This window comes from Stigmatopora nigra, chromosome 2 (genome assembly GCF_051989575.1).
Source record: "Stigmatopora nigra isolate UIUO_SnigA chromosome 2, RoL_Snig_1.1, whole genome shotgun sequence".
NCBI lineage: Eukaryota > Metazoa > Chordata > Actinopteri > Syngnathiformes > Syngnathidae > Stigmatopora > Stigmatopora nigra.
In genome coordinates this window covers 13,594,830-13,620,268 of record NC_135509.1, presented here as the reverse complement: position 1 = coordinate 13,620,268, position 25,439 = coordinate 13,594,830, and the positions used below count along the sequence as shown (strand labels likewise).

General features: G+C 40.8%; 1 protein-coding gene across 4 annotated transcripts in view; it reads right to left on the bottom strand.

Moving 5' to 3' along the window:
• Positions 1 to 25,439, bottom strand: part of LOC144184404 (multiple epidermal growth factor-like domains protein 11) — a 67,277-nt gene that overhangs the window by 5,136 nt on the left and 36,702 nt on the right. For 3 of the 4 annotated variants that reach the window (XM_077710401.1, XM_077710403.1, XM_077710402.1), the window contains exons 7-20: positions 21,313 to 21,559; positions 21,111 to 21,231; positions 20,383 to 20,519; positions 18,528 to 18,740; positions 17,538 to 17,712; positions 13,669 to 13,789; positions 9,664 to 9,827; positions 9,454 to 9,556; positions 5,464 to 5,610; positions 3,637 to 3,771; positions 2,190 to 2,318; positions 1,208 to 1,336; positions 582 to 710; positions 324 to 452 (exon numbers count right to left, since the gene is read on the bottom strand). In XM_077710401.1, coding sequence (XP_077566527.1) covers positions 324 to 452; positions 582 to 710; positions 1,208 to 1,336; positions 2,190 to 2,318; positions 3,637 to 3,771; positions 5,464 to 5,610; positions 9,454 to 9,556; positions 9,664 to 9,827; positions 13,669 to 13,789; positions 17,538 to 17,712; positions 18,528 to 18,740; positions 20,383 to 20,519; positions 21,111 to 21,231; positions 21,313 to 21,559 — 2,079 coding nt within the window. The remainder of the gene's footprint in view (positions 1 to 323; positions 453 to 581; positions 711 to 1,207; positions 1,337 to 2,189; positions 2,319 to 3,636; positions 3,772 to 5,463; positions 5,611 to 9,453; positions 9,557 to 9,663; positions 9,828 to 13,668; positions 13,790 to 17,537; positions 17,713 to 18,527; positions 18,741 to 20,382; positions 20,520 to 21,110; positions 21,232 to 21,312; positions 21,560 to 25,439) is intronic. The other variant, XM_077710404.1, reaches the window with a different exon arrangement.

Sequence of the window (25,439 nt, the reverse complement as noted above, 5' to 3'; positions counted from 1 at the left end):
AAAGGTGTCTTTTATTCCACTTTTTAAAAATTGAGCTTAATGCTGTAATTCATTTCTCATATCTTATTTGACAGCTTTTAATTTTTCCCCATCAGTTAAAAAAAAAAAAACAATTTAATCTTTAAAAACAAGAAGAATCACAATATAAACAGTACAAGGATCATTATACCGAATATTATGTCTTTCCATCCCAAGGCTATAGATTAAAAAGGAATGTGACTTTTGACCTACAGTATGTATGTAAACAGATCTGACAACCTTGATTTAGACAGACCAGCGTTTTGATAACAATCCAGCGAGAGCGCTGTCAGTCATTTCCTCACCTTGATCACAACGGATGCCTTTGTATCCCAAGCTGCAGTAGCACGTCCCGGTTACATAGTCACAGGTGGCATTGTTCAGGCACTCGCACAACTGCTGGCAGCCGTATCCAAATGTCCCGGCAGGACACTCTGCATGAGAAGTGCATTAGTGCCAAATTAAAGCACTTAAGAAGAGTGGCGGTGTAAAAATTATTCATAACGCGTCTCTTTCGGCGTGTGATTTTTCCAACAGAGCTAAATCCGGCGGGCCTACTAAACTCTGTTCGCAACTCGTCCCAATGAAGCCCGTTCGACACGCGCACAGGCCCGTGATGTGGTCGCACTCGGCGCCGTTCTGGCAGCGGCAGACTTCGGAACAGTCTCTGCCGTAGAAGCCTGAGGGACATCCTGGACGCGCGTGAAAGGTTGGCATGGTTAGAGCGGCAGAAAAGACAGGAAGACACTGTTTGAGAGAGCCAAGGTCATCTTGAAACGGCAACGGCAAAATCAATAGCATTCGCTGTCCGTGCAGCATGCACAATCAAGGGGACAACACGGCTGAACTAAAACATTCCCTACGGCGGCAAATGTTGCAAAGATGTGAATACAAAAGACCACTTGGGCTTGCATAAGTTGACAGTGGAAGGGAAATGATGACATTTCATGACATAGTAGAATGAATGCAAGCCTAGAATTTCAATGAGCCACAATAATGGATGAGCTACAAAAGTGCTTCTTTGCACTAAGCCAAACATTAATTTTCATGCTGCCTTCTATTCGGATCGGAGTGATAAAGTAGCTTCCGGCAAATGGCCAGCTGTTGAGACGAGCGAGGCTTCGAGCCACCGCTTGCAATTCAGCCCCATAACCTGTAGGTGACAGTGTGTGTTTGCTCAAGAGCTTACGTTGCGTGCAGTAGAGACCCGTCCAACCGGGACCGCATCGACATTCGCCGTCGTAGGCGCTGCACTGAGCTCCGTTGTGACAGTTGCATGAGTTCAGGCAATCTGGGCCCCAGCGGTCAGAGGGACAGGCTGCACTCATACAGACAAACATCGTTTTTTTTTAATCATTTCACATTCAAAGCAGGGGGTTCAAATCAAGCCCCCCGGCCACAAGTTGAAACCCCTACTTGACATTCAAGTTTAGTAACACCCCACTATGTCTTGTATGCAAATACAACGCTGAAAAAGTAAAATACCAGAGATGAGAAAGGAGATTGGGTCATGTTGGAAAGAATCATTAATGATTTCAAGTATGAATAAAGTTTGAAAAAATTGGATTATTTATATATTTTGGGGTATATTCTTAAAATCCTTTTTATGGAATGTTTGCTTTAATTTGAGACCATTGATCAGAATTCTTTTAGTGTCGTGGAAGTGTAAACCCATCAACTTGATTCCAAATGTTAAGGTGCAAATGATATTTTATGGATTTTAATGGGGATTCGGTGAAGAGAATGTACTGAAAATAAATACTCTGGTTTTGGGGACCAAAGGTCAACAACAGTAACAAAGTAGGGAGGAAGATAAAGTGATACGGTGCTGTAAATGCGACAATGAAAAAGTTTCTCCTGGTCATTAAAAAAAAAAAAAGGCTGGTGGCAGTAGATTTACAGCAAAGAGTTAAAACCATGGCAATCATTTAACTCATTGGCGACAATAAAAGTCCAGTTCAAATGGATTGGATATTTGTCACTGTCAGTGGCAGCCACTGGGCAAATAAATGTCCATTTTAAATGATTTCTGCAATAACATTGTAGTACAGAATAAAGACTGGACAAAATGTGGTGTGAGGAAAGACAAAGGAAAAAAAAAGAGAGTGAAAAGTGCAAATAGAAGGTTGAATAGAAAATGACTCCAAAAGGATAAAATAAAGAGGATGTACCTTGAGAGCAGTCATGGCCAATCCAACCAGGGAAACATTGGCAGGAGCCATCAATTGGATTACAGGTGCCATTGTTGGTGCAGCGGCAAATTTCAGCACAAGCTCTCCCGTACCTGCCGCTGGGACAAACTGTGGAAAAAAAAAAAAAACAAGACAAAACATGGGTGTGAATTTGAGATAGACAGCAGTGTTTATTTAAGTGAACATAAAGTGATATGTTGAAACAACAACAAGAAAATAAAAAAAGGTCAATCAGTGCCTCCCGTGGCACAATTGCCCCACTTTCCCACCATTCGAGTGAAATGACTGATGTGCCACAGTATTAAAATAGACCATGTACACAGACCAGTAGATACATTTTTCATGAAATTAATATTTTAACATTCCCTGGCACTCTTCAATAAAAGATATGGCTTGCTATGAAACCTCTATTGTACTTTATTGTTGGGCAGTAGGGCAAATTAGGCCTAGATGCTCTTCATTGTCAGGATGAGGGAGTCATGCAGCACTTCTAAAGTCTGTCATAAAGAGAATAACTCAACGAGATCACATAAGGTGGCTGCTACGCTGATTTATTATGATTATCTCTTTTTTTTAACTAGGCTGATTTTAATGATTTGGTTTCAACAGTCTTTTCCACTCTTGTCGAGACCTCTTTCATGCTCCTTCAAGCAGGCTGTCATTAATGGCGCAAGGTTAGCTGCTCTGTACGGATGCTTGTGGGGATTGGAGTCTCATCACACCAGGAGAGCTTCATTAGGCTCCGCCCGGCAGGACGGAAGACGAGTGAGGGAGGCTGGAGAACAAGTGGTTCGACAAGGTTTGCTCTGCCCAATTCAACCAAGTTCGCCATTTCATTATGTGGCCAGAAAAATGATGACTTTCCCACCGTTTTTCTGCTAGCATTAAACTTTTATAAGATGATACATTTCTCAAAGTCATGAAAGGGAATTAGCAACAAAAAAAATGCTCACGTCTCTGTACTTTATCAAAAGTTTCTAAATTATTAGAAGTAATATCTACAGTAGGAAAAGTGCCTCAAAGTGTGTAATGCATGTGCAGGAATACAAAAATAGCAAAGATGTGATATGAAGTAAAGATATTTTTTTATCTTGAAATAAATTGGTTGTCAGTAACCAGAATATTTTTTTATTTTTATTGTTATTAAGAGCCATTGACCAGCCATTTCAATTTTTATCTTTTACTTTTGAAAATTTTGCAAAAAAAAATGTCAAGATCAAGACATCTAATAAAAAAAAGCTTGCAAGGTGAGTGACATATGTTTTTCGTCATATTATTTGATAAATATTGATTCTGGAATCCTGCTAAATCTAATTCTGCATTCTCCAATCATACAAAATGCAGAGTTTGTAGTCAAAAGTGTGGTACTGAAAAACATTTGACTGTGAGTAGAAATGTCAAGGACTTGCTTGGGAATAGTACTTGCCTTGGTTACACAAGGGGCCCGAGTATCCGGATAGACACTCGCAGCGACCAGTTACGTGATGGCACGGCCCTGTGCTGTGTACACATCGCGGGCATGACTGGCTGCAGCGGTGCCCGTAAAAGCCGGGAGAGCAAGCTGCCAAGACAAAGCAAAAAGAAAGAATAGTACAAAATAAATTTCAGTCTTGCAGGAAATATAAAAATATTTCATTGGCAATAATGCAAAATGTCACATTGAGAGTGATCAAAGCAGTGCAGGAAGAAGAGAAAAAACTCAACTCCAAGTATAAAAGCATAAGAGAGCACAGAGAGGCAGGGAGGAAAACATCAGACAAAAAAGTCTTCAATGCAATAATTCCCATGACTTGTGCTGCACAGAGTGCACTGTAATACTTATGAGCGTCGAGAACGTCTGTTTAATGTTCGCTATGTCTCGCAGATGTAAAAGTAGGCGAGACTGTAGTGAAAGATTAGGAACCTTAAGGTATGCAAAAGGTGCAGTAAAAGGGAGAGGTGATCAAAAAAAAAAAAGGGAAAGAATTTCCAGAACAACTCAGTTACATCGTTATATTGAAAGCCAATAATTTCAACTTAGTTCTTACTCTCCAGTGTCCAAAAGAGGCAATAATGACTTTCCAAAACGACTTTTAGAAGCAATATTGATTACTTCTTGTTTTCATTTGAGTTTAGAAGCAAAAACATAATGCTTCACCTGTTCACAAAAACATTTTAGACACGACTTGTTTTGACCCGTCTTCAACAATCTGCTCCAATTGATGTTTACGGACTGCTGAGTGCCAATTCACTTGTAATCAGGGAGCTCATCACTTGAGAACGGCTTCGGAGAGACCAAGACATGTTCACAAACAAGAGGTGACACTCGCAGCGTGATGAGCGCCGTGCTGGCCCCGGCGCCCCCCCACCGCGAGCTGGTCGAGAAAGGCAGGTGAAAGGGTCAGTGGGGTTTCTGTTGGTCTCGGTGGGCACGCTGATTGAATGATTGACGTGTGATGTGTTGCCTCTCAACTGCTTTTCCAACTTTGTACAAAGGTTACCAAGAATGGTGTTTCTCTTACTTTAATACCACTGATTTACCACATACAAGGACTATGAAAACTCTGGTCTAGAAATGTGGCAGTAAGTTTGGGGGTGGGGGGAATGTAGATTGAAGTATTATAAAAACATTTGTAGTTACAGAAAACTATTTTTTTGCAGGAATAAATGGTCATTGTCCAAAATGCATTGAATATAAGGAACAAGTTGTTTTATATTAGCCGATTTTAACCCACTGTCCTCATTTGAGAATAGCCTGTAAATCTTTTCTTACTTGATATATAAAAGGAGTTTTGCCCATTTTATGCGGATGTTCTGAAAAAAAAAAAGTTTTTTTAATTTGGGATAAAAGATAATAATTTATCTTCAAGATAAATTTTTAGTGGTGGCAATGAAATTTGCAGTCAAAATATATTATATTACAAGTAGCTTGCTCTGTAGTTTTTGTCGAGGTAAATCTAGTGCAAATGAACTTTTTGTAGAAAATAAATGCTGTAGCTGTCGCTATAGACTATGATGACGTGTAATGTCCAGGACATAACTTGTAGTTGAAAAAAATGTATTAGTAGTTGTCATAAAAAAGAAACAAATCGTGCAAAAAATATTTTGAAGGTAAAATATTGAGCGAATATGTGAGCACAGGTGGGAACTGAATAATAGAAAGCTTAACAATTATCTTTGGGGCTTGATATATGAAGAAGAAAAACCAACTCCCAACCTGAGTCTAAGCATAGCATTTTTAAGGCTACATTTGGAGGCGGTTCGGGGAACTCACTTCTTTTGCAGGAAGTTCCTCTGAATCCAGGGGCGCACACGCACGTCCCATCCTCGGGAGAGCAGGAGCCGCCATTCTGACACGGGCAGCTGAGCGTACAGTTGCTGCCCCAGTAGCCTTGCGGGCAGACGTTATCACAGTGGATTCCTGCGGGCACATGACAATGACCCCAATGCAAGTTCACCAGCGGTAAGAAGGCCAAGAACGCTCCAGTAACATCGCACAAGAGCCCCCCCGTCCATAACAACATATCAGCCGAGGGGTTGTTTTCCCAGCATGGCTCCTCAATTGATTTCCACCCAGAAAGAGGATGTTTTTTTTCTTTTTAAAGTTGAGCCGTTTCTGCAAGCCCCCTCTGTTCTTCCTGAATGTACTTTATTTTTGATCTGACGAGGGCGCCGTGCCAGTGCGCCGCAATGATTAACAGGGTTACCTCTCCGGAGAGCACCAGCTTGTCTGCCATTCTCTTTTAGCCGAGCGCGTGGAGCGTACGGTACAGAAAAAGGAAATACTTGGGAACGGCGTAGAAAGTGTCACCGCGTGTTGGGATGGGCTCCAGGCGGCAGAGGAGAGAAAACGTTGCAACCATGCGGGGGGCTATTGCCGTGCATGCAGATCTATTAGCACATCCATCGGAGCGGCGCCTTTTCTCTCAAGCGTGCCGGCATCTTTGAAAAGTCAGGGCCAAAGTCACATGTAGTGTATACGCAGGCAGATTTTCAAGTCACATAGCATACCGTTGCTTGCACATATGTTAAGTTATACACGGCGCACTCCACATCCTTTCAAGCACCTGCCTTTATCTTTACGCCTCATTTGAAATTTCCTTTGAGTGAGGATATCTGAGAATAGCACGGCCATTAAAACAGCATTACCTTTGAATTAGACCGGCGCCAAACTCTGGGGACTCATTTTATACGATAACACCGGCACCTTACGGCTTGAACGTGGAGGAGCAGAGAGGGTGGGAGATCGGTTCTGATGAACAGAGGGCACAGTACCCATGATTAAGTCAGGAGTCCATCTGTCGACTTCAAAAGAAAAGCAACACTCCGTCGACTTCGAGATTGTGCTTGTGGTGAGAAAGCAACACACGCTCCTTTCCGGGGAGGGAAATGAAAACGGTCATCGCATCGCACTTCTCGCTATAATGGTGACAATCGGCGGCGCTTTGGATACCTGGTGAGCTACAAGAAGAAAAGACCCAGCTGAGACCAGTCTTTTCAAAGAAGCGGCAAAGGATGCTCAACTCTCATCTCTCATTTTCTGAATTGCTTTGCTGAGGGTGCTGGAGCCTATCCCAGCCGACTGCGAGCCAGAGGCGAGGGACACCCCGAATCAGTGGCCGGCCAATCGGAGGGCACAAGGAGACGGACAACAGTGCACACTCATATCCATATCTAGGGGCAATTTAGAGTGTCCAATCAGCCTAACGTGTATGTTTTTTTAATGTGGGAGGAAACCAGAGTACCCGGAGAAAATCCACGCAAAACATGCAAACCCCACACAGGTAGACCTACCAGGATGTGAACCCAGGACCCCAGAGCTCTTTAACATCCATGTCAACATTCAAATTTGGTGTGGTAATGAAGTGTGGAATCAGAAATGAAGCTCCAAATTCAAGGGTTGAGAAGGTATCGGATTAGGAGAAAGCTTTCTCATTTGTTGTATTCGGGGGAACCAAAATAGCCATGCCTTTAATTTGAGACTGATGCTTGGGGTATGGCCTATTTATTCTACATATTAATAGCCGACCAAAAAGTCATACCACTTGAAATTTGAGCCATTTTGGCCATAATGAATACACTATGGTAATCAATAGCCTTTTTTAGTCATGATCTGAAGGAGCAAACCATTTCAGCAGACCTCTGATTATAATATCATAGTAAGGAAATGCTGCCTCATCCTGCCTTCTTATATTCCTGGAACAGACAACAGAACGCTCCCAGACAACCTTAAGGATTTAGATTCTTTGGAGGGGGCAAACAAATCAAGAATCTAATTTGGTCCAAGACCGTTAAGTGTTTGTAGAGCAGCAGTAAGATTTTATAGTCAATCCTTTGACTCACAAGAAGCCAGTGTAACAATTTCATAAGCGGTGTCATATGGTCCAGTTTCCTGGTTGTATTTTTAAGGGCTCTGCCAGAAGGATTCTGGATTTAGCTGCAGCTTGTTGTATAATTTTCTTTATGAAGACTTGTAAATACACCATTACAATAGTCCAATCTATTAAAAAATAAATGGATGGATAAATGTGTCCATGTCTTCTTTGGACCAAAACTCCTTAAGTCTGACTATATTCTTTAGGGTAGACCAGGCACATTTGATGACGGTACGTCTGAGTCAACAATTATGCCAAGATTTCCGGCTGGATTTGTAGCTTAAATGTCTTTATGGCAAGGTGAGTACAATGATCTTTGACCTTTCCCTTTTTGGCTCAAAAATGATCACCCGTGTCTTTTCCACATTAAGCTGGAGAACATTCTGGCACATCCATTCATTGTTTTAACGAACACTTTTACTCAGTGAGACTCAGGGACTATAATCATGAAGGGACACTGAAATGAAGAGTTGTTCTTCATCCATCTAGGTGCGATGGGAAATGGTATACTATTCACTTACCACATAGAAGTAGTACTGTATCTAAATACTGAATGGTGGAATGCTAACATTCTCAAGCGTGCAAATATTTGTGCAACTAAGATTAAGTCCCATATTTTGTACTATTTGAGTCTATCTCATTTCATCCCAGATTGACTCCCGTGACCATAACCACCCCCCCGATGCACCTTCTTTCATAGAGCCCATTAAAGAGGTTTTCTAACTTCAAGTGTGCATGATTGTGTGTTTGTCCAAGCCACTGGGCAGCATGTTGCTCCCTGGCCTTCACCCCCCGCGACTCAATTAAGGCAGACAGATGGTCCAGACCGGTGTAGGATTTGGAGCAGAGAGAGGTCCGTTCTTGCAGATAATAGAAGCCACACTTTCCTAGAATAAATGCCCCGAGCTCAACGTACAAACTTAACCCTACTCGGGGTATCTATTCCCTGGGTGAGCGCGCCTCTCAAGCCGTGCGTGAGAACTACAAACAACCCACGACAGCATCCGGAATTGAACATTCTAATACAAAAGTTTCACTTTTCAGCATAATGATGCAGGCTTTTTTTCGGAAACACTTTTTTTTTCCTAGTCACAGCTCAGAAAATATTCCAAATGACATTGGAAATAACTTTCTAGCAGCCACATCATTACGGTATACACTCCTGCACAATTTAATCAGAGCCAGATCAAACGTCGGAGCAATATAAAAGATACTCATTAATTCCGAGAGGGGAGACTTAGGATGTTTTATGATGTTAATCATTGTTCCGATTTATGGTTTTGAGTAGTGAGCAAATGTGACACACGAGTTAGAACATTCAACTTTCATAAATTAATTTCACAACAAGCAGAATTGAATATTTTTACAAAATGCTTTAAAGCTCTTCAACAGGACTCATTTTGTTGCCATTGAAGAACTTTTCTAATTTGAGTACACAACTCTTGGTCAGACTGCATATTAAGTAAGTGAGTATGTATATGTACAAAAATGGCTGTGAAATGTAATAAGTGGGCAAAAACAAGTAGGTTACGAGATGCATTCTACATCTAATGGCTTATTTTGGGATGCATAGATCTCTCTCAACATAATTATCCCCTGGGAGGGTCACCAGGTTGTAAGGATGCACAATACAAGCCCCAATATGTGCCAACTACTTTGCCAGTTGGAACGCAAATGTAGAGCTATGTGTATATCTGAGCTGCGGACTGAGTAGCAAAAGTGGATTGTACATTTAATTAACGTAGGACAACTTGGACATAGTGTGTAAACACTTACAACGCGTGGCTACAGTTTTGCTCTAGCGCCTTTCCGTTTATGACAGCAGAAAATGAATATTCATTGCGTCTGAGGGGATTTCCTCCCCCAAATTATACAAGAATAATACCAACCTGTCCATCCTGGGTGGCAGCGGCAATAACCGCTCACTGCGTCGCAGCTGTCGGCGTGACCGCAGTCACAGCGTTCCCTGCATTCCAGACCAAAAGTGCCATCCTGACAGAAAGAAGGCTCTGCGTGAAATTTTGTTCGACAAGGAAGAAGCACGCTGGGTGCAAGGTCAGAAGATTTACAATATACTCTTAGTTTGCTATCCAACTTACAGGACAGGGCTCTTCACAGTGCTCGCCACGCCACCCTGGAGAACATGTACAGGTGCCGTCCACAGGGTCACAAGAGGCACCGTTTACGCACAAGCAAGATTGATTACAGGCCAGACCCCAAAGACCGCTGGAGCACAGGATGGTGCAGTCCACTCCTTGCCAGCCTGAAGAAAGATTGAGAAGAGAAACATGACCGTTTTTAGCATAATAATACTGACAATCACTCATTATGTTAGTCTAGTTCAAGGCAGTTTTCAATGATTATTTTTCTTGATTGCCTTGAGTATCATTAAATTGGACAAGATGCTACAAATTCCAATTCCGTCTAGAAATCTATCCATGTATTTTCTGTCTATCTCTATTTTAGGTTGCGGAGACACCCTATGCTGTATACTGGGATCATTTGTATGCGTTAAATGCAGCCCTTGAAATTGAGAAGATGCATTGCAAGAAGCTACCCGAGGATAGAAATGAACAGTTATTACTACAGGTAAGAAGAAGAGGCCTTGAAGGGCACATGTTATCTTTAAGGGTTCTTCTCAAACACCTATAAAACAAGTAAACACAATTTACCACTTGGACCATTAATTTAATAATTGAAACACCATCCTTTACATTAGCATTTACCAGACTATTAGTATGTGTAAGACGTGATGTATGCTCGGACAGTTAAAGCTTCTCATCAAACAGACCATATAAACAAGGCTAAATAAGTTTAGGATGAAAAATCTGCTTTTGGCAGAATAGGCCAGAATGATAATTAAAAAAATATTAAAATGGTAGGCTATTCGTAGCCTATGGCTGCTCCTGGTTCGTCTATGGTTCATAACTTGAAATTCTCAAGTTGGGGCAGTTCTAAGTCAAGGTAACACTAGCGTGTGTCAAAATAAAGAGAGGGTGGTATTGTGGATTCAGAAGATGTAAAATGCAAGATTTCAGCCTGCGGCTAGAGGCTCCACAGTTAGAAGTGAAAAATTATTCATCCACATCGTGCATTCAGTTGTTCCATCAACTTAAAATAAATGCAATCATTTCCACCCCTCTGCCATATCGACCCACACGTTAAATTACAACAACAACAAAATCCCATCAACATTTTTCTAACGTTTCTTTTTTTTTTTTCTTTTTTGGGTGGATGAAGCCACAAAGCCACCGCCTGGATAACAAGGACAACAAAGTGCTCAAAACACAAAGTTAAAAAGAGTTGTGTTCCATCCAAATCTTCAAAAGAGTACTGCGCAAAGTCTCAGTTTCTCGACGTCTGTGAGACAAAATGAGCAATTTGGAACGCTGTCTGAAACACCTGCCAGATTCCCCCAAGGGGATGCGTCCGCCTTCCTCTCTTCTGCATAATATTGTACATTATCGACTGTGATATGTGAACCAAGACATCGAAATGTGTATTGATCGTACAGTCCAATTGAGCCTGTTAAACAATGAGGACAGTCCCCTCTAGGTTGACTCAATCATTCTTCTCACTGACTGTGTCAAAGTCTAACAACAGCCATTGATTTCTTCCTCTTGCAAGTGCAGTGATGGATGGTGGCAACATCTGAGTACACAAGGCAAAAAAAAGTGACAGGCGAGGTGTCACTACATGAAGAGCTATCAGCACCTTTTTATTTCATGAAAGGCATCGTGCATCCGGGTAGGTTAACCTCTTTCATGGAGCAATGTGATTTGAAAAACATGCATCTAGAAGATTATTTCTCATACAATAACTGATGCATAGTTTACATGAACATTTAGCATAAGCAGACTCGAGCACATACAGATCGACATTAGGTCAAAGTTACCCACTAGGCAAAGTGACAGACATTATTTATTGTCCCGCACGAGAAAGTGCTCTCTGCCGCTGAACTCCAATTCCTGATTGCACTTTGTAGTTTAGACCTTTTGCTCATATTTTAGAGAAGAATTGAGTTCCAACAGACAGCATAACCGGTTATCACCTGATTTTCTATATTTTTATTTGCTTTACATAGTTTTAGAGCACTTCATGTCATCAGTGTTCTTTACTAAGTCATTGATGCCATTAAAAGCCATTTTAGAGGATCACGATCCATAACATATTGTGTTGTATAATTATATATACACTACACTGAATCTCCCAAATGATTGAAAACATTCTGTTAATTCACCAGGAAAGGTTAAATTTCCCACTATTTATTTTATTTTTTTTACTAACCAGCAATAGAATACAGAAAATGCTAAATGTAAATATTTCCCCCAGAAATCGAATGTATATACACAGAGTCAAAGTAACCCGATTCCAATCTAAAATGGTGAATTGCTGTCATCGCAAGTTGACTTTGCATCAGCCAAATGACTAATAAATTTGTCATTCGATGTGGGACTGGATGTGGTAGAAGGGGAAAAAACTTCCAGGCAGTCCAGCAGTATCTGAAGGCACCAATATACTTCTTAAATATGAGGCAAAGTTGAAATTATTCCATAAAGGACATGGCGTCCTTCCCTATACAAAAGCTACAATTTACACATGGCTGCATTGCAACACAGATATTGGATCCATGGAATTCATTACCTTATAGAAGAGAGATATTTTGCACCCCAGACTTTTTTTGTGTGGCATATGCCGTATTTGTAATAACATTAACATTTTTGGTGGGTAAAAAAACAACTCCAAAACTAGTGAATCCTGACTAATGTCTATAAGTGACACCAAAATTAATTTTGCTTCATGCTGCCTGCCAACGTTTTTACAAATCGTAAACACGCTGCTCTATTCTCGTCTCCCATCTATTTTCTGATCTTAGCTTCCTCTCTATCTCGTTCCACATTTTTTTTGTATCCCTTTTAAATATTTTTCAGTCGCTGCGCTTTACGTCTGTCGCTCTGTGCTGTGAGGAGGGCACATGCTTAGTCAATAAAAAAAATCCTGTACATAAAAAAAATAGCTACACAGAGCTCTTTAAGCACACACTGAAAATGAGTGCAACTCATAACTGCTGCAGTGGATGTGCAGTTTCACTTTGACAATAAAAAAAGAAGAAAAAAAAAAGGTTCCCATCCTCTCCCTTTTTAAGATGTGCTGACCTAGTGGGACAAGAAAATTAACTCCTACTGTTAAAATATTACAGACAACTAAGTTTTAAACCTGTTAAAAATAAGCATTCTCATCATTCAGAACCATTCACCCATGGACATAGCAATTTGCATAGCCTTTTTATTTCAGCCAGATAACGCAAAAGAAATAATGGGGGGCTTTTGGAGCCGGCACGTGATATAATGTCAGCAACGTGTAGAGATTGGTAAAAAACTGAGAATGGTGGTCTCATATCTTTGCTTCCTGCAGCTTTCTTTCACCAACTAGACCAAAATTACACTGGTGTATTCCACATTTCTAGATTTTCCAAGTCCACCTGATTCAGGAGGTCCGACTCCAGGTCCAAGTCGCCTCACCAAAACCTTATTCAATGTGGATGTCGGTCGAGCCTTTAAATATACTTGTTTTCTCGATCTTTTCAGAGCTTCGGTACATTTGAAAAGTTTTTGTCGAACTTAGAAATCTTGAAATCCCTCTTGAAATGAGATGCCTCCGTGGTGTTCATCTCACAGGAAATCTTGCCTCAACATTACCCAACTCACTCAAGCCTGGCAATGTATGCATACTATAGTTTGACTGGATTTTCAAGCTCTCTTTACCAAGCACTACAATGAATGATCTCAATCATCTCAAACCCTCATCACTGATGAGAATTGTGATACATTCCCATTCCTTGGAGACCTCATTAGAGCTAACCTGTCATGCAAGCCACACAGCAAAGAACTGCAGAGGCTTCACCTCCTTAAAGAACGCCTGAAGAAAAGTACATCTCCTTTGAGAGCAGCGTGTCACTCTTGACATAGAGTTCACCATTGCTACATTGGTGGAATAAAGTGTGATGCTGTATCAGTGCCTTGCTTCCTCAGAGGATTATTAGCACTCAAGTGATTTTGAGTGGCAATTACAAAGACCTGAACAAAACGTTGGCTGTTTCTTACCTTCCCTGCATGTGCAGGAACCGTCGACAGGCGAGCAGGAAGCGTGGTTATGGCAGGAGCATGTGGATATGCAGCTAGGTCCAAACAAACCAGGAGGGCACTCAGTTGCACAGTCTTCACCCTGTGATGGAAATCGTCAGGGGGAAAGTAATCAGTATAATAGCAAGTGTGGTCTTCTGTAGAACAAAAATAGCTGTACGTTTTAGGAACTGAAATGACTCATTTGGGTTTCTTTTCTTTGGGATTTGTGAAGTTGCCCTGTTATTTGAAATATTTATTGAGGAAGAGAATTAAGAGGGCGTACTTGGGTTTCTGAACATAAAGAGACTAAAGCCACTCGGGTGATGAAGAGGTAATTAAGAAATGGATCAAATTTGAACATTGGAGGGTTGTAGCAGATCACTAAGATACATGAAAAATGAACATGATAAAATAAAGTTATTTTCATCACCCTTATTATTAAATGATGCAATGGAAGATGTTTTTTTAAGTGACGTCATCTTTTGAAAGCAAACTTCTAAAGTCATATTCTTTTTCAGTGTTTGTTTGAAGTTAAACGATTCACATGAACAGACTCTCGGCCAAAAGTTGGAATTTTCACATTTTTAACATACTATCAATTATTTTTTTATAGATGTAACACGTTATATTTCGGTTTTATATCTTATGTCACAACTAACGTTATCAAAATTATCCTTTGTTATTTCATAGCTAAAATGACAAATTCCCCCCAAAAATACACACACTATTTACCATGTCTTTTCTATATTCATTTTTCTAATTCATTATTTTACATCTAAAAGTAATAAACTCTCACACACTAAGAATCAGTTGCCATAGAGACAAGGGCTCTTTTTTCTTCTTCTTCTAGCTCGCTTCACCATCCTACTGAAAAGCAGTAATGGCTTCAAGGGTCATGTCCTTGTCCCCCAATTATGAGTCCTATAGTCAGGTGGGGTCATGCGTGAGGACTGGGGTAGGATTTAAGGAATTTATCAGCACACTGTGCATACACTACATTGGAGGATTTTCTATATCCCCTCATGGGTGATCATGTTTTGGACTTGCCTGAAACGAGGGAGAAAGGGAGGCTTAATATAACCACGGGGTGAGCATCGAGATGTGTGAGATAGGCGACACGGTCAACCTCCGACTCTAAATCCCGCATTAATAACATTGCCACTGGGAGTTTGGTGGTCACAGTGGTGTAGCCTTTAAGCTCCTAATCATTACAACTGTTTAAGTACACGGCATGTCCTCCATAACCTGCTGTCATTTGAATGTCTGCTTTAAAGGCTGAACGCTAACTGTACCCGTCTCTTTCTTCCCTCCGAGCTGGAAATCACAGCCAGTCTAAGGATAACATACACACACACACACCCACACATAGACGTGTGCATTCTCCCATTGCATAAGGAGGCCTGAGTGACAGGTGACACAATGATTTGGATTTCCAATTAGGGGCTCACAAGAGTGTGGCATGGTTGGGCCCCCCTTCTAACTGGGCCGCCAGGGGAATGCTGTCCGCTCACTGCTCTCGTTATCATTTTGAACTCTGTTTAAACAGAAGGAAGGAGATTTGCTCGCAGATACCAAGGGCGGAAGGCGCATCTTAAAACGGCTCGCCTCCCCCAAGCGCGACACATAAAAGCCCCTGTCTGCCAATGAAATTTTGATCAATCGGATGAACGGAACCTTTGTTCTACTGCAAATGGCAGCGTTTTTGAGACCGTTAAGAATGGCAGCTATGTTGTCTTTTTTGTGCTAAGTAGATGGAAAGGAGGTCAACAACTGAGGCTCGCCACCATTGCTCGCTGGACTTGACTCGAGCTTTAAGTGCCACCAATGACCACGTTGATTTGGCCGTCATCCGATTGGCTCCTCACCTCACGAAGCACAGAACTCTGGTAAGGCTCCTCTCAAGAGACAAACGATGGCTCCCTCATTAGTCGCTTGATTCCTATTCCGTTTGAGCCGTAGAAGGAATAAAGCATGGTAGTGGGAAGTCATTATTAAACGACTGAACTGTCAGTCTGCCTTGCACGGGAATGGCAAATTCTTGCGTAACAGTGGACCTCCACCCAGTCATGTCCTTGACCCGAATCCTCGGCATCCTAAATGGAGATCATTTTTATCCATAATGTCTCTCGCTGACACAACATTGATCTACTTGCCACCCCACGAGATTGGATGCAAATGACACTGATAATTACCTATCAGGTCCCGTCCTAGCAGTTCATCTAACAACTTGAAGAGCGTGCCGTCTTAAAATTCATGTAGCAAGACAGAAAATGAACCTGTGAACCTTTTGATGAGGTTCGAAATTCCTAAGAGACGAGGAAATCATTTCTTTGTGTTACCAACAAAGGCGAGGTGGAATCTATCTCAGACTAGCTAACGTGTCGAGCATTCACGTTTGGCATTGCCAACAGGACGCATATCTTAGAAACAGTTCAGATGATATTTGACTACACATGTAATAATGAAGGTGGGCGGGTCTGCTCGAATAAGTAACATGTAATCATTTTGTTCCAGACACGTGTCCAATTACCAGAGGTAACTCAAGCATGCGGGAGCTATGACACCCCCATGCTTTTACTAGCGTGTCCCCCTGATTTGGTTCCAGAACGGAGATACAGCAAGGAGGGTCAGGCCTATTGGCTGTAGCTATTACACCAACATCCGGAGCTGCGACGCCATCATTACGTGCAAAAGTGCAATTTAATGACCAGGCGCCAAATGACGAAAGGTTACATACTAACAGGGGACATCTTGTGTGCTCTTTTTTTTTAAAGGTTTCTTTAGCTATACACACACGAGTGTAGAGACACAAATCCACCATATGCAGTGCGTCTTTTTCTTGCCGACTCTTGCCCTCGAGGTCTTTATAATGGATCTGGCGGACCTCCCTGGCGCGGAGGAACAGGTGGAGCAAATTAAGACACAGTCTGCACGCCTCGCTTGGTGGCTCAATTCGCTACACCGGGGCGCCGCTTCAAGACAAAGTCAATTTTCGCTGAAATGTTACACCGCCCGTAACACACTCTCCTGGTCTGGCTTTCTCAGAAACTTCAGATTGCAAGACGAAAAACACGCCACTGGAGTTGTACAAATAATTAGAGTGGTAATATGTGGCTGCAAGGAGCAAGTGTACAATGCATTGCAGCAAAAGGGCACTCAGTCGCTTGCTGTTTTCAGTTCCCTCAGACTAATTGAAGGCAAATGTAGCGCACAATTCAACATTCAACCAAAGGAATAAATAAAGGCATGGTGATTCAACTGGGGAATTAATTTCGAAAAGTTATGACTATGAAAATATGAATCTCGCTGTTCTTACTTTCTTCAGTCAAGACTACAACGAACGAGGACAAAGCCATCAAAAGGGTCATTCAATCCCTTGAACAAAAAAATGAATTGTAACAATGCATAATTGGAGGTCAACTCTTTTAATTACAAAAGTTACCTAGGAAAACACCAGTGACTAATATAAAGTCAACAATATGGGCTCATCTATTTTAAATTGACTTTTGTTTTTTGAAATGCATTTTGCTTAGCAAAATACTAAGTTTTGGATTAATTAAGAAAGCATCATTGGTGTTTGAATCCTATGCTGATGTGAGTGGGTCGTACATTGGCACCACATGAAGAATAAAATAACGATTAAAATTAAATACTGAATAATAAAAAGCGGTTGAAATTTGGACCTGACCTGCGGATTGATCACTCCACCACTTACAATACTGAGAGTAAAAGCATTTTCATTTTCAGAATAGCACACCTGTTCAAGCGTACACATGCTGCTCAATCATAAATGCGATAGAGAGCTAAGCCTTTTGTACGATTTTTATCTTGAAAACAAAAAGACTCACCATAAAGCCAGGTGCACACATGCAGGTACCAATGATGGGGTGGCAGTCGGCTCCATTGGTGCAACTGCAAGGCAGCATACATCCCTCGCCGTAGTAGCCAGGCGGGCATGTCTCGTTACAGTAAATTCCTGTCCATCCTGGAGTGCAAGTACACTCTCCAGAAAGTGGGTGGCAGCTTGAAGTAAAATGACAAGAAAAGAGAAGACAAATGCATAAACATTCAGTCACATTTTGTCAGTCATTTCTAAAAGTGGAACTGTTGTTTGCAAACCTGTTTATACAAAACATTTCATTAAACCAGTTAAAAAAGATGTGGTCAAGTACAGAGTGGTGGAAAAAGTGGTACGAAATGAACTGAGCTACCACACACAGATGAATAATGGGCACGCAACCCAAAAAAATATCGCCTACCTATGAGACAACCTGAGCAAAATCCCTTCACCTGAATCCCATAGAAAATATATGAACTATACTAACAAAAGCAGGGCCCACATCCTTCCAACTTTAGGCTTTTCAAGACAATGACGAATTCTCTTTCCTCTTACTTTTATTGCAAACGTCACCAAAATGCTTGAAGCAAGTGTAAAAAAAAACTGTTATCAGGTATCTGCCAAGCTGCTCACCACATAATAGTAATGCCTGTGACAGGCAGGAAAAGCGGCGTGCCAAATCGTAAAATCAAAAACATCTTTACAATTCCTTGTACTGGCAAACAATATCAGATTGACCATCAGCAGCGTGTGTACATGTGCGCTGATTTTAAAAGAGCTGTCTCCTTTCTCCTTCACTCTGTGGACTCTGTGGTGACTTTTACGCAGCCAGAAGCGGGGCATATTAACTATGAATGCTGAGAAATTATGAATGAAGTGAAGGTCACACTGAAATGCAAACTAAATGACACGGGCAAGAAGTGTTAAGACTTCTGAATAAGCAGAGCTTCAAAGCTAATTATATGGTTGAATTCAAATTTTTGGAAGGCCATTCACTTACCTCACAGTGTTGGTGGCATTACAGGGGCAGTACTTGTCACAGATAAGACCATACAGGCCCATGGGACAGAATCTCTCCTGGCAGTTTGGCCCTTTAAAGCCAGTTTCACACAAACAGGCGCCATTAATGTGGTGGCATTTGGCTCCATTGTGGCACTCGCACTTGTGGTTACACTGTGGGCCGTATGTGCCCACAGGACAGTCGTCCTGGCACCTGTGCAAAACCAGAATCCTGCTTTAAAAGGCATTAACTAACTATTGATGTTTTGAAGATGCTTTGTGAAATTATGATGCTTTCAGAGGAGCAATGGCGATAAGCCTACAAACTGAAATCCCAGGTGTTGGCAAAAAATATTTTTAGCTTAATACACAAAGCAGGAAATTGCTTTTTCCCCTCGGTCCCAAAGTTCCAAAAAAAATATAATACATTACCATAATATCTCATGTGCATATATTCTGAAAACCCAAAATATGAACTCATTTTTATGGATCCTAATTTCAAGAAAATGTCTGCTTTATGACTCCAGTAATCACATTTGGTAGAGTGCTTTAAAACAAACAAATGGGGAATTAAACCTCTCGCCTGATGCGGTTGTTTTTTTTTATTTTTATAAAGTTTAGTTTGTAGTTAAAATCAGTTGTTTTGTATTTGCACATTTAAAACACAGAAACGTTCATATTTTAGGGAATAAATGGTCCAAAGCAACTCCCTGCAGTAAGTGAGCAACACTTTAATGTTTCAACAGGGGCTGGATTTTTTAACAATGACTGCCAAACATGGACAGATTTTAACATGAGAAGTAAATGTAACAGCCAAGTAGAAGTGGATTTAAATGCCAAACAAAAAAAAATCCAGAACTCTTTTGTTTTGTTTTTTGCATCCACTTTTGCCCTTGATTCAGCTCTAGTTGAGAGGACAAAGTAACAACAATAAAACTCTAACTGATCAAGGATTGTTAACTTGATTTGATACTTGCTAAGAGGAGTTGACTTGGAATGTGCTTACAACTAGACGATTAAGACTTCCAAACTACTTATGATATGCATTTAAGACTAAATGTCTTGCATCGTCGCAGTATGTCTTTTCATGGTAGGCTGGGTCAGAATATTTCACGTAGGTTAATTTGCTCCCGGTTGACAAAATGAATAGAAATAATGGCAAAAAATATATATTTGATACTACTAATAAGGTCAAGCAAAGCGCTTGTCAAAGTTTCCATTGGCGAGACGATTGCGTGAACTGAAGTAATAAAGCAGAGTTTCTCTGGACGTCTCCAGCAGGCGAAGAGAACTAAAGAGATATGTGGATTTCAATGAGAGTTTAATAAAAACCCATTACTTATAATTAATGACCAGAGCCCAAACAGCATGTAGCCCACCGTGAGATCAATGGACAAGCTGGGAGTGGAGCAAGATGAAGGCTGCGGACATGAAAACCTGGCTGGTCAGTATGAATTACCAGATTCATTAAACATTTACAATACCATTGGAATCTCCCCACTCACCTTGAAATGGAATAATGGACTTTTTATATAACAACTTATTTCACTTGAGAATGGACTTATTCAAGCGTTCCCTTTCTCTCCTAAAATAACAGGTTGGTGCCTCATTAGAAAATCAAAGAGAAGAGTTCAGCAGGGGACTTTACAAGTTGTGTAATTGTCAGCATGAAACTGTCTCCTCTTGCAACGGAATATCAATACACCGTCCGTTTATCTGACCCATACGGAAATCGGGTCTGTTGTTATTTGTGCACTATGTGGCCAAAGCTTTAAATCGCATTATACTTGTATAATGACAATAGAATTCAATTCAATTCAATGGCAAGCTGCTCAGAAATGACACGGTGGTGGTACCTGCGCCCGCTGAAGCCGGCCGCACACTGGCATTGGCCCGTGATATGATCACACATGCCGCCGTTGCGGCAGGAGCAGTCTTTACTACAGTTGATGCCGTACTTGCCGAGGGGGCACGGCTGGCCACAAACAGAACCCTAGGAGGGGAAAAAAAGACAGAAAATGATCAATCCCTCAAAGATACTCATTCATTTTCTACTTGATATCCTGTTGCTGAAAATGTCAGGCGAATGTATATTTCTACACCATCATTAAGTTACCTCTACTTACCACTTTGTAGAAATGTAATGCTGTGTATATGCAAAACTTTTTGATGGATTTTGTCTGACTCTATATGAACTGTAATAGGTTTTCTATATACCTTGCCAGAAATAATTGGCAAAGAAGCCACATTTCAAGGTTCCAAGGCTGACACACACACACACGATATGAGGCATTATGAAACAAAGAATAAACTAACTTAGTTTTAGAAGAGGTGAGGACTTCCCCTCCACTTGCAAGTACATTTTTGGATCACATAGTACCTCAAACACTAATAGAATGGGTTGACCTTTTTCAAGGAGCAGTGTGATTTAAAAACCTGCATCTGCAGGATTAGTCCTCATAATATAACTTGTGTACAATTTACATGAAAAAGTACTAAAAGCAGACTGAAGCACAGAAATATCACACAAGAAATCACATGATTACAGCATCAAATAAGAGTTTTCCATTAATAGAGAGCCTACCGTCCATCCTGCCTGGCAGGAACAATCCCCGTTGATGTGGTGGCACATGCCTCCATTCTGACAGGGACACCCTTGCTCACACTGGGGTCCATGACTTCCATAGGGACAGCGTTCTCCACAGCTGCCATTGCACAAATGGATGACAGATTTCATCTCAGGTGGCAGAAAATAAAAGCAGACACTTTGAAAAATGGCTACTCACAAGGCACCAGTGTAGCCCGCCACGCAGATGCACTCTCCAGTTTCGTGGTCACAGGTGGCTCCATTGAGACATTGGCACGGCATTTGGCAAGCTTTACCATAGTAACCGGGTTCACAGAGCTCCTCGCAGCGCCATCCTTGGTAGCCATCGGTGCAGACGCATGCCCCCGTGATGGGGTTGCACTTGGCCTCATTTTGACACTGGCACCGATTGCTGCAATGAGGTCCCCAGAAATCGCTCTCGCAACCTGAAGACACACATTAGCGGTGTTGGACTTACTCGTAAACAAATGATATTGCAGCGACTTTTAATTGAGTGAGGTTCACAGACTCTGCAACATCTGCTGACAAGTATTCATTATACATCCCACCTTCTGTCAGTCTTATTCTTAGTTGTTTAGAGAGTAGCTACTGCAAATATATCATATATATATTTAAATTAGTACATACAATTTAGACCACATTGTCTTTTGGACAATGGTGAAATACATTCCTTTGGGAAACACATTAATTACTATTCAGTTGTGCTCCACTAGTTACAAGTTCTTTTTTTGTCCCAGTTGAGGCCAGAACAAAGCCTGAGCCAGGACGGCTTTCTATTCCAATATCAGTGGACTTTGTGAAAATTTATTGAGCATATTGTGGATAGACTTATCAGTGTAGTATTTATCACACTATAGATAGAAAACCAATATTGTATCCATTGATTAAAACTTCAACAGAGGATGGCCCTAGAATCTGAAGTCATTCCAAACCACCACTGAATGTGAATACTAAACTAATGATAAAAGTCACTATTGATGAAAATGCATATAATAATGGTCAAGTGCTACTTATCCCAACTTTGCTAAACTGATTGCATTTCTTTGGAGTAAGTGCACAGACTTAACGTGAAAGAGACAGCATTCATCTTCCCAAATCGTTCTCTTGGCTGCCCCAGCTGCATTGTTATATTGACACTATTAAAAAAAAAATTGCTGCTTCTCGTGTGCTGGAGTAAATAGCGTGATGACATGACCAAGTGGGGCCTGAGGGAGTGGTGTAAAAACAAGCACGTTTGCGCACGCACAAGTGACAGGTGTGTTGGGAGCCACTCAATAATCCCACAAACTGCAAGCAAAGAGCTAATCCTTCAATGTTAAATAAACAGCCATTTTTTATGGGAAGCGCAATTGGCCCAGAGCGCAGGTTGTCGGCTGCCTTGCAATCCTAATTGTTCTTGAGAGAGTGGAGTGCCAATTTAAGTGATTGCTACGGCTTGATATATCTCCATCAACAGGAGCTCTATTGCTCCCCATAAAACCACAGTTTGAGTCCTCTTCTCTGCAGCCTTTTAGGTGAATATTCCATATTGATTTCTTGCAGGCTCAGGGGCCAACGTCATTGTATGTTTGCTTTGTCGGAGGTGTGATGCGCCAATGTGGGAGCTCAATGAAGCCTATTTCATGGTTTGTAGCCAGGCTTGTTTTTTTTCCAGGAACTCAGCACGAAGATGATCACTGCCGTTACAGATCTATCCAGGTCTACCCAGAGGGTGCTTGTCGCTTGGCTACTAAAGCTGCTTCACTACATAAAGTATGCATGAGGTATGTGTTTTCTGTTTAATTTATTTAATAATAATAAGCACTTATCCATCCAACTATTTTTATCTGTCAGTATTGAGCTCTTTCGCACATTATCAATGAAGCAAATGATTTTAATTGCAGGGAATGCAATGTTCTCTTACGTATCACTTTCTAGTCTTTTCCACTTATGGCTAAAATTGTGCAACTTGTTTCCTGATTTAGTTTTTGAAATGTGTAACTTATGTCAATCAGGAAAAAAAATATAGGAAACTTTACATGAAATAGTACTATTTTGCTATTTGCTTTTAGCTTTTGGGCAAAAAAATCTCCCATCAACATTGACAGGTGACATTGCAAGAGAAAACCTTTCAAAGTATGAATAATGAGTATTGGTTGAAGCGTGTGTGCCAAAAAAAAGTGGATAAAAAACAAGAATAATATATGTGGTAAGCTTTACTATCATCTTCAGTGGTAACTCCAGATGGTTACGATCAAGGAACAGCTGCTTTCAATGTCTCTCTCTCTCCTTCATCTTGTCTTTGTCTGTGTCTACCTTATCATTTTTGATAGAATTAGTGTTTGATAGTGTCACTACCACCTGTCCCAATGACATTTTGGGGGATTTTTTTGGGTTACTACATGTGTTTTTTAAATATATTACCCAAATATGGCAAGCCACCATAGAAACATAACAATGCTCATGTCTCAATCCAGTTGACAACGCTATACATTTAATCGATGAATCTAAATTTTGACTTGGAGGGCCTGGCAGCAATCATTTAGCGCCATTAATGACAACCAATGAAGTAGGCCCTGATGGTGGCACTAGGAAAACCTCATTTTCTTTGAGAAAGCGTACTTGCTGTGTACTTTTCTGAAGAGCACGTACTAAATTGAGTGACTTGACAATTCATCCACAGAGGGTTGTTTAGTGGAGAAAACACATCTCCCAGCAGATCTGAAGTAGCGAGGCTCGCCATCTAACCCATTACTTCCCCGACCCAGGTCAGGCTACATAACGAGCGGACGCTTACACAAAACGACTTAGACTCTCAGAGCACATATTGTCTAAGAGTGAGAATGTGGCTAACCTCACATACAGGGGAGAAGAACAATCCCAAGGTGCAGGGTATAATCTTCCCGGCCGGAACAAAACAGATTGCATTGTGAGGAAGCAGCCAGTGGAAAACTTTTCAAGGTGACGTCCAAAGAAGGGGCTAAGAAAGCCACGGCAGCCGTGGTGCCGAGCTTTGAAGTGCGCTCAAGAGTCGGCGTGATGACTGGCCGGACCCAAGAGGATTAAGAACAAACAACTTCCAGCAGCTGACTCTGCTCACAAGTTCTCCTGAGTGCCGACTGATTGCCGTTTTAGGATAAGGTGACTAAAGTCGTCAGAAGAAGACAAAATGGAGGAGCCAAACGCATTAAAAAGAGGACATCTGGAAAAGTCTGCACCTGCAAAGTTTCGACCATTATTGGTTCCAAAAAGTGAGATCCCTCATCAATATTAAAAGTGAAATGGTTTTAAAGTTAGTACTTTTCTACCTTTAAAGGTACTCAAAGAACTTTGAAATCCTGAGTAATTGTTGATTTGCTGTTAGTATTTTTTCTTTGCAATGGTTATTGAAAAAAGAAAACTATTTTAGAAAAGCATTAGAAAATTAGATATTTTGGTATGTAACAACGCGTTTCAAAAAAATAACAAGACAAGCTACAGGGGAAAAAAACTGCAATTACAAGAAAATGTCCTACAGTAATGGAATTAATGTGGTTGACTTTATTACATGAACAAATAACTGCTGTTAAATGGGCCACTAGTTTTGGCCTTGTACAACACTTCTCTTTGACAAGTAAAGCTAATTATTGGTCGCTTCCAAAATGTAAAATAATCTTTTTCCAGGAACACTGACACAAATCTTGCAATTCAGCTTATGCACGAAAATGCGATATTTGTAACCATGCAGGGACATTCAATACATTTCTTCGACAGAAATGAATGGTGTAGACTAATAATGTGAATTGTCGGGAGAGCCGATACGACAGGGCAAAATGATGATTATTGTTGTTACATAAAATCTAGCTATAATACTGTAGCTGAAATTGTATCGGTTGCATGTTTGATTAGTTTTAGTTATTTATTCATCTATGGAAAATCAAAGCGGAGCACCAGCTTTATTTTACTGTGACCATTTATTGGCCATTATCAGTAGCTACGGGGAAGTAAATTTAGCAAGGATATGCGTTTCTCGATATGAATCAAGCAGTGAGGAAATGCATTTTCATCTATGCAAAGGTCACTGGTTTTTGTTTCACTTCTATTTATATAGAATCACTTTGCATGTATTTGGTGTTAGTAAATTGAATGGAACATAAAATAAACTACTACAGAAAACATTTGAAATTATGAAAATGCGTACAGCTTTTGATTCAGGTGAGTGGCCCAGAAGATAAAATAAAGGAGCCAGGAATTTAAAATTAACATCATTAAACTGCAAAATTCAAAGTATAGGAGGGTATTTTTTTGGTTCAATAAACTTGAAATTTCTCTAATGATTTTTATTGA